This window comes from Loa loa, assembly GCF_000183805.2.
Source record: "Loa loa unplaced genomic scaffold supercont3.26, whole genome shotgun sequence".
Lineage (NCBI taxonomy): Eukaryota > Metazoa > Nematoda > Chromadorea > Rhabditida > Onchocercidae > Loa > Loa loa.
This window is the reverse complement of record NW_018108206.1, coordinates 411,609-425,521: the sequence shown is the minus strand read 5'-3', so window position 1 is coordinate 425,521 and position 13,913 is coordinate 411,609. Positions and strand designations below refer to the sequence as shown.

The 13,913-nt window shown below is 33.3% G+C and overlaps 3 protein-coding genes across 3 annotated transcripts in view; 1 reads left to right on the top strand and 2 right to left on the bottom strand.

Annotated features, from left to right (window-relative positions):
- Positions 1-4,647, top strand: part of LOAG_07839 (hypothetical protein) — a 5,937-nt gene extending 1,290 nt beyond the window's left edge. The window contains exons 2-11 of the mRNA XM_020447545.1: positions 334-435; positions 549-655; positions 944-1,055; positions 1,434-1,670; positions 1,842-1,989; positions 2,404-2,494; positions 2,583-2,664; positions 2,843-3,078; positions 3,529-3,642; positions 3,995-4,647. Of these exons, the coding sequence (XP_020302236.1) occupies positions 334-435; positions 549-655; positions 944-1,055; positions 1,434-1,670; positions 1,842-1,989; positions 2,404-2,494; positions 2,583-2,664; positions 2,843-3,078; positions 3,529-3,642; positions 3,995-4,001 (1,236 nt within the window). The 3' untranslated portion in view covers positions 4,002-4,647. The remainder of the gene's footprint in view (positions 1-333; positions 436-548; positions 656-943; positions 1,056-1,433; positions 1,671-1,841; positions 1,990-2,403; positions 2,495-2,582; positions 2,665-2,842; positions 3,079-3,528; positions 3,643-3,994) is intronic.
- A 59-nt stretch (positions 4,648-4,706) lies between these two features.
- On the bottom strand, positions 4,707-5,334 carry LOAG_07838 (hypothetical protein; the record flags this gene model as incomplete). Its single annotated transcript, XM_003143371.1, has 3 exons — positions 4,707-4,803; positions 4,891-4,967; positions 5,203-5,334. 3 exons carry the CDS (start codon positions 5,332-5,334, stop codon positions 4,707-4,709), a joined length of 306 nt encoding a protein of 101 aa, XP_003143419.1.
- A 1,436-nt stretch (positions 5,335-6,770) lies between these two features.
- Positions 6,771-13,913, bottom strand: part of LOAG_16901 (integrin alpha pat-2) — a gene marked incomplete at its 5' end in the record, with an annotated part of 12,195 nt that continues 5,052 nt past the window's right edge. The window contains 16 exons of the mRNA XM_020449554.1: positions 6,771-7,135; positions 7,496-7,621; positions 7,819-8,031; positions 8,249-8,560; positions 9,052-9,228; positions 9,395-9,587; positions 9,975-10,150; positions 10,485-10,638; positions 11,014-11,081; positions 11,222-11,359; positions 11,535-11,660; positions 12,165-12,297; positions 12,563-12,710; positions 12,822-13,010; positions 13,301-13,403; positions 13,705-13,831. Of these exons, the coding sequence (XP_020306915.1) occupies positions 6,989-7,135; positions 7,496-7,621; positions 7,819-8,031; positions 8,249-8,560; positions 9,052-9,228; positions 9,395-9,587; positions 9,975-10,150; positions 10,485-10,638; positions 11,014-11,081; positions 11,222-11,359; positions 11,535-11,660; positions 12,165-12,297; positions 12,563-12,710; positions 12,822-13,010; positions 13,301-13,403; positions 13,705-13,831 (2,530 nt within the window). The 3' untranslated portion in view covers positions 6,771-6,988. The remainder of the gene's footprint in view (positions 7,136-7,495; positions 7,622-7,818; positions 8,032-8,248; positions 8,561-9,051; positions 9,229-9,394; positions 9,588-9,974; positions 10,151-10,484; positions 10,639-11,013; positions 11,082-11,221; positions 11,360-11,534; positions 11,661-12,164; positions 12,298-12,562; positions 12,711-12,821; positions 13,011-13,300; positions 13,404-13,704; positions 13,832-13,913) is intronic.

Sequence of the window (13,913 nt, the reverse complement as noted above, 5' to 3'; positions counted from 1 at the left end):
GTAATAATAAACAATAAATAATAATAATAATAATAATAATAATAATAATAATAATAATAATAATAATAATAATAATAATAATAATAATAGTAATAATAATAATTATTATTATTACTATTATTATTAATCAATAATAATTAACAATTAATAATAATTAGTAATAATAATAATAATAATAATAGATGTAATTATGCGGTTTTTTCGACAGGTGGAATTTTCGAGATTTTTCACTTCCCGCTTTGTTTTTACTAATCGCTGCTATAAGCAGTTGCTGAAGCATCCACTTATTTTTGTATTCTTTGTTACTTCTTTTTTTACATGATCATTTTTTAGGATGCAGAGATTTCAAATATCAAAAAAGCTTATCGCCGATTGAGTATGGAGTGGCATCCAGATCGTAATCCAGATAAAAAAGCAGAAGAGCAATTCAGGAAGGTTCTATTTTCGTTCTACTTCAGCATATATTTTGTGTTTCATTCTTTCAATTCTTCAGTTTTATAACTGAAACGAATATTATTTTCTGCGAATGACGAGTACTTTCCTTCTAGATCGCTGCCATTTACGAGGTTTTGAAATCGCATAATTTAAGGGAGGAATACGACCGTATTCTAGAAAACGGTCTTCCCGATTGGAGACAACCTGTGTTTTACTATCGGTTGGTTTATCTATAGTCTGATCTGATAAAAAAAATCTGGTAGTGTAAAAGATTTCTTTCTAATTTGCCGAAAAGAATTCCGAAAACTTAGTTATCCCCGGAAAAGATGTACATAGAAGCATACAGAAAATGCATACTGTATGCATCTTTTTGCAGGCAGCTTTTCACGAAGAGTTTCATTTTTTGTTCTGTTCTCTAGTTAACTTCCAAGAATTGTTACAATAATTAATTAGCTAAATGCTCATTTGTCATCCGTCCCAACGTGGACAATACCTCTGATTTTTTCAGACGTGCTCACAAATTATCCTGGTTTGAAGGAGTGGTCATACTTTTAACAATTTGTTCGATTGGTCATTATTTCATGCTATGGGGTGCTTACATAGATAAGTATTTGACATTGGTTTGTTCTAAATTCAAGATTAAATCCAATATCGGCCTTTTAAATTGGCCATTTTTTTGTTTTACACTCATAGTTTTAAACACTAGTGTACAATATCTGCGGATGTGAAAATAAGTATTCGAAGTTGGAAATCAATCGTTTCTTATTTGATACTTTGTTGTAATGACAAAATTCCCGTTTACAATTCCACTTTTCTGTGAGGAAATTTGTAGAAGTCTCTGGCATTCTCCCATCTAGAACAACCCGATTTTTACTTTATGGATATCCATTTGTTTCCAGGAGTATATTAGATAATATATATCGATCCCTATATTAGATAATATATATCGATCCTATATTGATCCCAGCATATAATGTGATTCGTATGCTATTTTGCAGTCCTCAGGTCGTAGCAAATTGCGTAAGAAGGAAATTCGACAACTGAAAAAGATTGGAAGTGATGCTGAGACTGTACATGAGGCAGAAATAGCTGAAAAGCTTTCCAGTATCTTTCCGTCCTGGCAAAATTCCTTACCGGCATTGCTCATATCACTGCTGTATAATGTTGCTGTTTCATTACCAGATTTTGTCCGTGCCTGTATCACTGTGTATCACTCTAAAGTTGAAAAGTCTGAGGTTACCATATTTCTTCTTTCTTGGCACAGTTCTACTTTTGTGAAGCTACAAGCTTTTTTTTTTCGTGTAATTTTATATGCTGATATCTAGTAAACATCAGGGAAAATTGATTTTCCGCCCAGTAATTTTGAATTCGATTGGCTGGTTCAGAATGATGTCAGGTTTTTCTAGAAGGATAACGGCGACGAAGTTTCTTTCCGTCGTAATGTTGCAATACGGCAACCTGTTTATGAATACGTTGTAGCTTCGGATGTAAAACCAGTCCTTTCTTGTGTTTTCAGTGAAGATTCTGCTGGAAAATCAGATTCGGAAAATGGTGGTAAGTAATTTATGAATTGATTTTAGTGTATTGGCTCAATTTTCGAATTTTTTTGAAGATCATCTGCATTAGGATGTAAAACGACGTTTTTACTTCCAATTGCCTACTAAATATTTTGACATTTTATAGCTAGTAATTTCAATCACCACCATGTGATGAAATAACATGTTTTTTGAGATTCAAAGTTTCATTTACTCATTTTATTAGACTTATTGTGTGTTGGGCATGAAGGCTTTTATATACTGAAAGTAGCTGTGAAGTTATGTAGGGGCTATCACTAGAAGTCTTTATTAATTGAAACCATTTTAATCGGTGAGGATGATAGAAATGCGTTATGAGGAGGACTGAAATTCTCTTCGAATTTCATTTGCTGAAGTTTCTTTTACTTAAAGTGTCTCTTATAATGATTTTCAGATGTTATACACAGCGGTTCATGGACTAGTGAGGAATTGACACTGCTTGTTAGGCTGAGCACCGAGAAATATCCTGCAGGCACACCCAATAGGTTATGCTGGATTTTTTTTGATTGCTTTAGTGAAATCAGAGAGATGCTCTGGTTTCATTTTTGATGTTTACGCTGGACTCTTTTTCAGGTGGGAATTGTTGGCAAAAGCATTGGATCGGTCACCGCAAAGCATAACTTCTATGGTCGGTAAATTAAAGCAGATGAAAACGGTTGGCTCAGATTTGTATCTAAGTGTTTCGAAGTTTCAGATTTTTGTAATTTGCGATATTAACTACTTACTTTTTGTTTCTTTTCTTTTTGGGTGTAATGATAGGACACAGGTTTCATTGTTATCTTTTATGCTTATTGCGGGGTCTCATATTACTACTTGTGATGCTATTTTTATAGGATGAGTATGCGAACTTATTACGTAGCTCACAATCAAATGTTATTGTGCAGAATGATGCGCATATGAAATTGCTAAAGCAGTCAAGCCAACTTTCTCATGAAAAATCAAATAACTGGAGTAATTCAAGGGAAGATAGCGACAATGAAAAAGAAAAGATCTCAATGGTATGGTCGGACTGTGATCAAAGGTTGTTTGAAACAGCACTTCAGGAATTTCCGAAAGGAACTGCTGATCGGTAAGATTTTTTTTAGTGATAATTAGCTATAATTAACATGTATTGCTGAATAATTATAGACAAAATTTAAAAAAAGAAATGAAGAAATGTTGTTTTGTTGGATGTATCCCTTTACTCCTGTCAAGTACTTGACTCTCTTTTATCATTTCCATCATTACTTGACCAGGTTTACCAGAATTGTAGAATAATTTACTGTAGTGCTTGCTTTTCTAGTAACGTGAACGTCTAAATGCATAAACCTTGGAAATATCTTAAATCCATTTTGTTTAAACTGACGCCAGTCATAGTTGATGCTATCCTTTTTTTCACACAATTTTAAAAATATTAGTCGGTTTTTGCGTTCTAACACGTAAGCAAATATCTTTTCTTTTCTTGTCGTTCTGTTCCTCCATCTCTATCAAGAATTAATTGATGTTCAATTCGAATTGGTTTTGTCGTTATTGTTTTTAGGTGGGACAAAATTGCTAACTGTGTATCCAGTAAAACTAAACAGCAGTGTATCGAACGATTCAAATATTTGTCGGAAATAGTTCGACAAAGGAAATCACATCACAAAAATACGAAGTAAAATTTTCGAAGCTGTGATTTCAGATTGCAGATTTTCAACCACTCTGTATGATCGGAGAAATTTTGTCATTTTTTAGATCAAGCTGATTAATATCTAATCATAAAAATATAAAATTAATTAGTTTCGGGATTTTGTTTTACGACCCTGATCACTGAAAGATGTGAAAGCTTCAAATATTTGGTACATTCGTAATACGATGAAATAAGCCATTAAACGGAATGAATGGAAAGAAGTAAAATGCAAATGTGAAGAGAATGAATTATGCTCATTTTGAATGATTCTAAATTTTCTTATACATTTCTGGACTTCTAGTTCATTTTTTCTATTTACTTCTTTTAATAATTGCAGGAAGTAGTGTATGGATATTTGTATAGTGATGATATGAATGTTCTTTTTTGGTTGTGCAGAGTACTGTGTTTCCAGAATTGCGACTATTCTGTCAGCAGAGTAACTTTGATTATGTGATATGATTATGTCAAGCGAAGCTATAATAAAGGTAAGCAACCTTGTCTGCACTTTACTTGTTAAGACGGATTAGAAGTTAAAATCTTAATGATTAGATTGGTCTTCGCTTTGCAGCTCTATTATACTGTTACATTGTGAATTTAATGAATTTAATCCAAAACGCTGTGATTTCCTTGACTTTCATAAGCTTGTCTCAAAATCTGAATTCGGTAGCACTTGTTTTCCCTGTACACCATTTTAAATTTGAATTTCCAAATCTAAATTGTAAGATAGAAGGTTTTCAGAAATGCTGCAAGGTTTCGTTTGTAATATTTTCTCAGATATCTTTCATATCATGATAATAATATTTTCAGAACAAAAAAGTTTTCTTTTTTCACTTTCTACAGTGGTTAACTGTAAGAGGGTTTTGAGGGTTTTATTGTTTTATTTGTGCCATAGATTGTCATGCTGTAAATTCGATTTTTTCATGAAGTATACGCTATGCAGATTGTCATTTCCAGCTAATAATTCAAATCAAATAAAAGTTACGAATTCAGGTTAGCGGGATCGTGAAATTTATCTTAGTTAATGAAATAATATATAACTGAAATAAATATCAAAGAGCTGAATCTTTCTCAAGTTTCTCTTTTTGCGTCGATTGGTTCTTTGGGCTTTTTAATTGGTCGAATGCCTTCGTTTCATTGTTGACTGTGCTAAAACTGATGACGTTTATGTGTTTTTGAAAGCTATATTTCGAAATTTAAAGGTTCACCAACATTTTCAATATTCGAAAAGCAAACTTGCTGGAAACGGAGGGAGCATCTTCTCGGCCGTTGATAAGCAAATTTACCGTAAATGGTAGCTCTAGACCATCAAACTGTAAAAACATAATTGAGGATTGTAGAAGTAACGAAGCTATTAATTATAACTCAAATTTCTCACTGGAAAAGATATTCTGAATCTTTAGGGCATCAATAAATATGAAAGTGAGAGTTTCACACAGGTAAGTATTATTAGACTAATTAAGGGACACATCTGGCATTACATCGCCAGTGATGATGGCTTTTTAAAAAGTAGCTTTCTGGAATTTCGAAACAGAGCCAAATAATTACCATATCTGCCTTAAATTCTTTGTATTCACCTTCAGGTAACGCAGACCTATCCTGTTTCACTTCTCGCAACTTCTGTTTAATATTCTCTAAGATAAGAATAGAATTCTGGAAATCAAGCTCAGACAACCGCATAGCCGGATTTGTTGATGGAACAGTGGTGAAATTTGATGTTATGTTTCATATTGTAGTGAAGTGTAGGGAGAGACGTCAGATTCAAGAGTGGTAAAACATTAGATTGGATATCATTGGATCCCAAAGTTCGAAGGAAAATGACACAGCCCACTTTCTGCTTGTCACAGATCTTTCAATAGCCTTTTTAATCTCAGCAGATATACTGTCTTACAAAGTACAGTGACACCTGATAACGAGAAAGGATCACTAGTTTAGTTAAGGTCCGTATTACTCAGAGACAAATTCCTGCTAAAAGTTAACTGCAAGAAAGATCATTTTGTGACCACCTATAATTATGTGCCAAAATTTAAACGGAGTGAAGTGGAAACGAAGTTCCTGGACTTTGGGGTAATGTTGTGGAGTTAAAATGAACTAATAACTTGAAATATTTTGCATGAAATGGCTCTCCTTAAACTTCATCAGATATTCAAACATTAAGCATTACAACCCTACTGACATCGTTTGGAATAGTTCTGTCACATCTTGTGTCAACTCGATTTTACCGTTATTTTTCATACATCCAGTGCAGAAGATAAGAAGTTGAAAAAAACGACGATAAAGGAAAGGGTTGGTCTAATTACTTAGTTTAATTACTGCCTTACAAACACTCAAACAATTTACATTTAAAATGTGAAAAAATGATGATAATAGAAAACATTATTTCAATAAATAATACAAATCGTATCGTCAATTTGCATTGCAACAGCACCATATACAATTTAAAAATCCTCTATTCATAAAACACAACATTTAAATTCTTGTACTACTTTTAAAATTCAAATTAACCCAATTCAAATAAATCGGGACAATTTAAATTCCCGGTCCATTTTCTTTACTAAGCTCTACAAAGTTAATCCCAGATTAATGTCCTAATCTTGTTTGAAAATTTTTCATCTTTCTGCTCACGCGTGAAATGGCATCATTTTTCCGATATTTTTTCGACTCTCCTACGAAACTGTTGAAGGAAAAGCGAGAGATGGAGGGAGGAAGGGGAGAGAAAGAGGGAAATTCCTGCTTTAAAGTAACAGTTCTTTGGTGGCAACAAATATGAACTAAACATGACTGAACAATAGAAACATATGAAATAATAAGCTGTTAAGTTCATAATGTATGAAATTTCCCGTACAGCGTGTAAATTTATTTTTTACAAAAGTTCAAGAATTCGAGTTAAATTTAGATGAAATTCAAGATTTTTTCTCGTTGCAACAGCATTGGATTCTGTTCTACCCAAATACCCTAGATAGCACTGGAAGGGAACTTTTTTAAAAAGATTTTCTGTGATGATCGGGAAAATTACAGTATGATTTGGTAGATCGGCGGTGTGGACATTTATCATGTAAGGCACACAAATCCACATCAAACGGATAATATTAGCTAATCTTGAGAATAAATTTGAGAAAAAAACAAAAATATTGGCATTTTTTCACTTTTTCACAACTGATGAGGTTTAACAATTATTTTCATTATCACTTTCAAATCATTCATCTTGAGGATTAAAACTTCAAAATTTAGCTTTCTTTCCGAAATATATGATAACAGATTATGGCAAGAATTCGTCAATTGAGCAAAAAAATTGCACAAATATTGCAAAGACAGGAACAGTACTGCTTACTCATCATACTCGAACACCGTGTCGTCCCTCCGAGTACATGTGTGGTTGAGCATATCGGACCTGACTATCCGCATACATGTCCATATTTTTGGCATTTGTATTGTATGTAGCTTGTTCGGTTGGTGGCCTGTGACGTTTGAAAAAACCACACTGAAAGAAATTTTGATTGAATTTAAAATCGTCATATTTTACATTTTAAGAATACACCGTAAATGGTGCATGACAAAGAACCAGTTGATGCATAATTTACTCTGAAGCATTTCGATGTTAAATGTTAATTTTAGCTGAATAACATATCACTTGGGAAAGCATGCCAAACTGTCCTGAAGAATCTTGCATAGGGTTAAAGGATTTTTAAGGAATCAAAATCAGTACACGGTGATACTTTTTACGTGCGTTACAAACCTGGCTGTGACTTCTTATTTCAAAATTTTTTTCTGAAATAAGTGAATATATAATAAATAAATAAGTTTACTGTGCATAAATTAACAAGAAGATTACAATGATTACCCTCCAAAGACATAAGATAAGAAGTGCTAAGATGACCAATCCAATAAGGATAGCAATTAGATATAACCACCACGGTACACCACGTTTCGCTTGTTCTGGATCCGTTGGATTCACGTCCGTGGTTACCTGGCAACAGAAGATATCATTTTAATTTCCTACTTACAATATAACATAAGCATATAATCATATGCCAAAAGGATTGAAAATGATTGCCAAATTAATGTCCATTCTCAGTTTTAGTCATATTTTTGCCGATACGACAATCCTTTCGTTAACAAAAAAAAAGAAAGAAAAACCATCTGTTTTTAGAGCATATAAAATACCGCGACAAGTTGTGCTGGTGGATTATAACGTGGCGCACTGGGCAATGCTGATATTTTAGCCATTCCAATGGATGAGATATCAGCTTCATAAATATTATTATCAATTAGGGTATTCACAGCTAAGCGAGCGTAGATTTCCACCAGAACAAATTCATCCTCATTAAGCCGTCGAATATCACACTCAATATGCGTGCAGTTATCTTTATTGCAACCCTAAAAATAAATGCATTATTTTCATGAGAAAAAAAAGTGAATTGAGAGATTCTAATTTGAAATGACAATTAATTAATTACACGGGAAAGTGAGGAAAGCTTAATTTTCGACAATATTATGAAAATTTATTCACTTATTTTTCAACTTTATTTACTTTTCTACTTATCCAACTGGTAGTTACTCAAGTTCTTACTTCCTTTTACATCAAAAAACTTACAATATTCGCCCGACTCAAAGGTCCTTTGTACTCGATAGCTTTTCCAGCCGCTTTAGCCATTCTAACAGCTTGTTTCATATTATCTTTAGCTTGAATAACTCGAATTCTACGTTGATCAGTTAGTATTTGATGTTGAGATCGTTTGATCTTCCGATTGCGAACTCTATGCTCTGTTCGAATTTGCATTCGACGTAGCCTCAACTTATAATCATCGTACATTTCTCGAACGTGTTCCTCACGTTCATAGTGGTGCACAGGTATCTGATCATCGTAGATGATGGCTGATGGCGTCGGAATGTGTTCATTTGAGATCTAAAAAATATGCACTTATTTTATGCAAAAAAGAAATTTCCTCTTCAAAAATCGACCATAAAATACTTTTCGCGGAATACTGCATGAAAACAGTCTTTATCAGGAGTAGGACGTAAGTTTCAATATTGCTGTTATCAAATAACAAATAAGGATGAAGTCAATGAATTTTAGTGCGTTTTTTCAAGGGAAGCTACAAATAGCTAAACTTGTGTTCAACCTAACTGCTTATAAGTTGGAGCTTATACTCAACTTGATTGTTTATAAGTGAACGAATAAGGGAGTAAGATCCAATGAGATGTCCAAGTGAAAAAAAAAAAGTGAAGTTGAAAACGCTGTGGAAGATTCCTTTTACATCAAAATTATCTGGAACTTTCACATTAAATCTAAAAAATCTGCGCAATGATCGGAGATTCGCAGTGACTACATATGAGGTATCATAGTGAATCTGCTGAATTTATTTTTATAATTTTCAAATACTAAAAAATTGTCACCGTCAAACTATCCGGATTGATATTTTGTGCTTGTTTCACGCGGCACTTTACTTTGTCAGCATCATTCACTTGTGGTTCATCAATCAAATACAACAAGTGTTTCCCATTTTCAGCAAAACTTGGCCAAATGATATCTAACGAAGCGCCACTAATGGCACTTGGACCACGATTTATGACCTGAAAATTTTTTAGATTGCTGACAATTTGCCCAAACTTTTGGTAATCAAAAGAACCTTCATCCACAAATTTCTGTTTGGAATAGATTATTTACGTTAACTTAAATTCATAATTCGAAAATTAAAGATGAATTTAAAATTAAGGCAGATCCTGAATACTCATTAACCTGGTACAAATGACTGACAACGGGACCGATTTCGGAGTCAAAAATAGGATCACTCGGAGTTCGATTCCGAATCGAGTAATCCAGTTGTTCCGGTGTTGACCGGCCAACCAATGAAAGCTGCGCTTTAATTTCGACTGGAACTCGTACAGTTAATTCATTATCGGCATCGCGGCCGAAAGCCTCTTCATTACTACTGAAAGCATAATAGCGACATAATTTACCAATTGCTACAGTCCTAATAAAGAGGTACTTCACGAACTATTCCATGATCGGACATCGACTTTCAATAATTCGTAAGTCTATTACGGATTGTTTAAAATTATTAGTTAATTATCTGAAGTTCTGCTGTCAAAGGGCAAGCAATAAATCATGTCAGATCTCTGCACTACCGTTGACTGCATGCTTAAATACTTTATGTAATTTAGAGGGTATTACATTGTGACATCTATCAAATTAGTACTGTTTTAAAACATTTCCGTTACTCGTCGAATCTGTCCTTCCAATTTCCATCCGATTTTAGACTGATTTTTGTATAAAAAGATTACAAAATAGATCAGCAGATAGGTATATTATTCATTACCTGTTGACAGACATTTTAATTTCGATGGCTTCATCTGTAGCATCTACTTTGGTACCCGTCAAACGGAATCCAAATTTGGCTTCACTGTTACCTGTTAGTGGATTACCAATGTCACATGTAAATACGTATTCTTCATCTTTTCCTGTTTTAGATTGTGGCGAACAACTAAGTGGTTGCTGGAAAGTGTATGAAATTTCAAGCCGTATAAAATTTTCAAAATTTGAAAAATCTTTGATCTAATATAATCTCATGATCATTAGATATAATCAGCAATCTTATGATGTCGTTCCATTTATAAGACGTAGATTTCTAAAAAATTTTGATGAACAGTTACAGCTTTGCAAAATAAGCAGGAATTATAATGGGTTAGATCAAGGCACATAGTGTTTCCAATCCCTCCGATATAATTGAAACGATTAATGATTGAAACGATGATTGGAACGTGCGGTCTTTTTATTTTTCCGATCGTCAAATCCGGTCAAATGATCTTTATCAAGTGTTTGTATAAACCTGTGTGGCATAATTCTCGACACCACCATATTCGAAGCCCGGTGGTATTGTGATAAAAAATTGTGATTCATGCGAATCCTCCCCGCGGTTTGCGACCGTTACGTTAAGAATTAATGACTGATCAGCTGCACCAATGGTGAATTTCTTTTTGCTCCTTAATCCAATCACAATAAGCAACACTGACAAGCATGTGTATATAAATTTAGCGGAATTTTTGCGGTTCTAAAAACCTCAAATTTGATATAAATTCCTTAAAATCGTTAAATAACAAACCACGTCATAATAAAATACCAATTGTTTATCAGCTTAGTCGCATTTCAACTGATCGGTCCTTTGCTAAATGCTCTAGCTATCGTCAGTACTACGACTTTATACTTGAAAGAAAAAAATAGGAAAAAAAACTTTCCAGTTTAGTGAAACATATTCCACCAATCCATTCTAATTGTCTGGTAATCGAGATCATTAGCGAGAAAATGAATAACATTATTGACAATTATTTTACTGAATTTACAGTAACTTGAAGACTTACGAGATGGCATGCACTTGTAGATCCGGAATGCACTTCTCATCTGGACCACAATTTTTATCTATCGGAAGCTGGAAATCACCGTATCATGAGTTGAAAACATTAAATCAGAGTTTTGCTTAAAATTAAGTCAGTGTTTTGTTTAGTTTCAAACAAAAACATGTAAGCTTCGCTGTAGTTATTTCTCGGTTTAATAAACTTGATGTCGTACTTCAACTTCAAATGATAACGGTACGGTAGTATCCAGTGCAGGTTCCAAATGACCACTCGTTGATACACCGGATGTACGTTCTTCATAACTGTAGTTCGCCATGATATGTATCGGATTTAACTTATCGCGTATTGTATCCTGTAAGGACATTTTATGAAACATCTGGAAATAACGATTATTTTGACTATTTTTTGCATACTTTGATTTTAATTCGCAATGAAATCCATGATCTAATGTATATTTGATCCCGAAATGTAAAATTTATAAAATTTCTACATAAATTTTCAATCTTTTAAATTAAAAAAAAACTTACAGAGACATAAAAATCGTACGTTTCGCAGTACTCATGTCCTTTCCGTAAATGCACCATCTGCTCAATTATATCCGGTTGATCACGTGATGCAGCTTTTCTGTGAACTTTCATATTGCGTTTATTGTTCTAAATGTGAGCAATGGTAATTTGAACAGGATTAAAAACATTTAAATTAATCGAAACTTACCAATTTTTCGGGATATATTTCAAAAGAAAAAATCGGACAAAATTTAACATCAGCTCGGATAATTCGTATACTTTTATGCAATGAATGTAAAATTTAACAAAAGAAAAACGAAAATGAAAGTTACAAACAACTGAAGTTTAAAATTTGTCCATTCCCTTATTAAAATTATTGAAATTCATTGTGACATGTTTTATAAGCAAACCTTTTTTTTTCAAAAACGGAAAATATGCTTTCTCCTTATACAATCATCAGTATCAGTCCATGATGATGATTCCGCTAAACAAACCGGAAATTTTCCCTATTTCATTTCTTTGTGTTGTTTAGTGTCCCACTTGGCCATCTAATGGTCAGCCCCAATCTCCCCTAACATACAAATACGCCGCAAACCCTCCCTTTTTATCCCGGCAACAGTTCAATTTCAAGTTCCCGTTCACAAAACATACCAAATCTCGCCGTCTAAAAAATGCTCGTGGTGTAATAGTTTTCTTAGAATCAAGTTGAAAGAGAAGTTTCAGATCAATATCCGGTGGTGATTGACCTTTGCCTTCGTATTGCATACAAAGTTTCATTTGCTCACTGGAATTACGCAAATAATCAAACTTAAATTTCGGACAGTGCTTCGCATTTTGAAAATTTGATTTAAAATTTGAAATAACATGAAAAAATTGTGTATGTGAACAGAGTAAATATTGAAATATAATAAGTGATTCGTAAATTTTTACATTAAAAAAAGATAAAAAAGAGAAAGAGAGAGATTCTTAAAGCTTCTACTTAATGGTAGAAACAAAGAGCGAAACTTTGTTTAGCAATTAGATTATTCATTAGATCGAAAAATATGCACCAGGCCATCATTCCAAATTCGGTTGAGCAAGTTTTATCCTCCAGATTAATTGAGTTCTTAGCTGTAGTTAGTGAACCCCTTACTGTAACTACTGGTTTCGTTTTAAAGACCACTGCATGAGCACTTTGGTAAGCACCAACGGCAATATCTAAATGAAATTTATATCAATCAATTGAACAGATAAAGAATTATCACAAATCTAAATCCAATCCAAATAACGGACTAGTGTATTTGGCTGAAAAACCCAAAATTCCCTAACCTGGATATTGATTTTTATCGATATCTTTGCCACCAGCAAGCGAGAATCCAAATGCTTTTAAATCAGCGTTTACTTTTCGTGCTTCAATTTTCTGCGTTGGTTCCTTACGTACGCCATTTTTCGCTCCGTGATATACGTACACGGCACCTCGACGATCATCACCATCATATGGTGCCCCAACGATAAAGTCTGTAAAGCAATATGATTTGTTTGAAAATAATGCACTGGAAGAATTGTAATACACGAAAAATACAAACAAACGACAACATTAATTCAATGACAAACGAATAAACAGAAAAAGAAAGAAAGAAGTGAAACAAGAAATAAAACAAGTAAATGTAAAAAATGTGAGCTTAAAATTAGAGCCTCGTATCTTCTGGAACAAAAAATGAACGTAAAGTTGGACGCAGTATATCTTCCAGAAAAAATTCTTCAAATTCACTTTTTTGAATTTGGTTAAATTTGACTTTTAAAATCACCATTATAACCGTCCTGATTTAAATCACCAGCAGCCGCAATAGAATAACCGAACCGTGACCACTCGGTATGCCCCAACAATGATTCCCATTTGGGGAAATCATGCTGCAAATATTTAATTCCACTTAATTTAGAAATAAAACAGACAGAATTTAAATAAATATTATTCGTTGAAAGTTACTGCTGTTGGCTTGAATGAACAAATTCTTGGAATAAGCATTCATAAAGGAATAGCTGTACAAGAAATCAACATTTTCAACAAAAAGTTTCCAAAAAAATCATCGAAAAATTATTGAAATTGCTGATTTGTTGTACAACTATACATTCCTTCATTATTCATTCGGAAGAGCTTGGAAATTTCAAAAATTCGGAATTTTTTTAAAAAAAAAAATGCAAATGAGCTCACATCTGGTCCTTGGAAGAAAACCATAACTTTGCCAATATCGTAACGAGGCTTATGTTCTTGAGTTTTCACATCCATCACTGTCTTGTAGTCAGTATAAAATGGTGATCCCACGATGATATCGTCGTAACTGAAAAACGGCACAAAACTTCCTTCTTTTTTCACATAGCTTTAATTAATTAAATTTCAATTAGCAGCCAATAATTCAATTT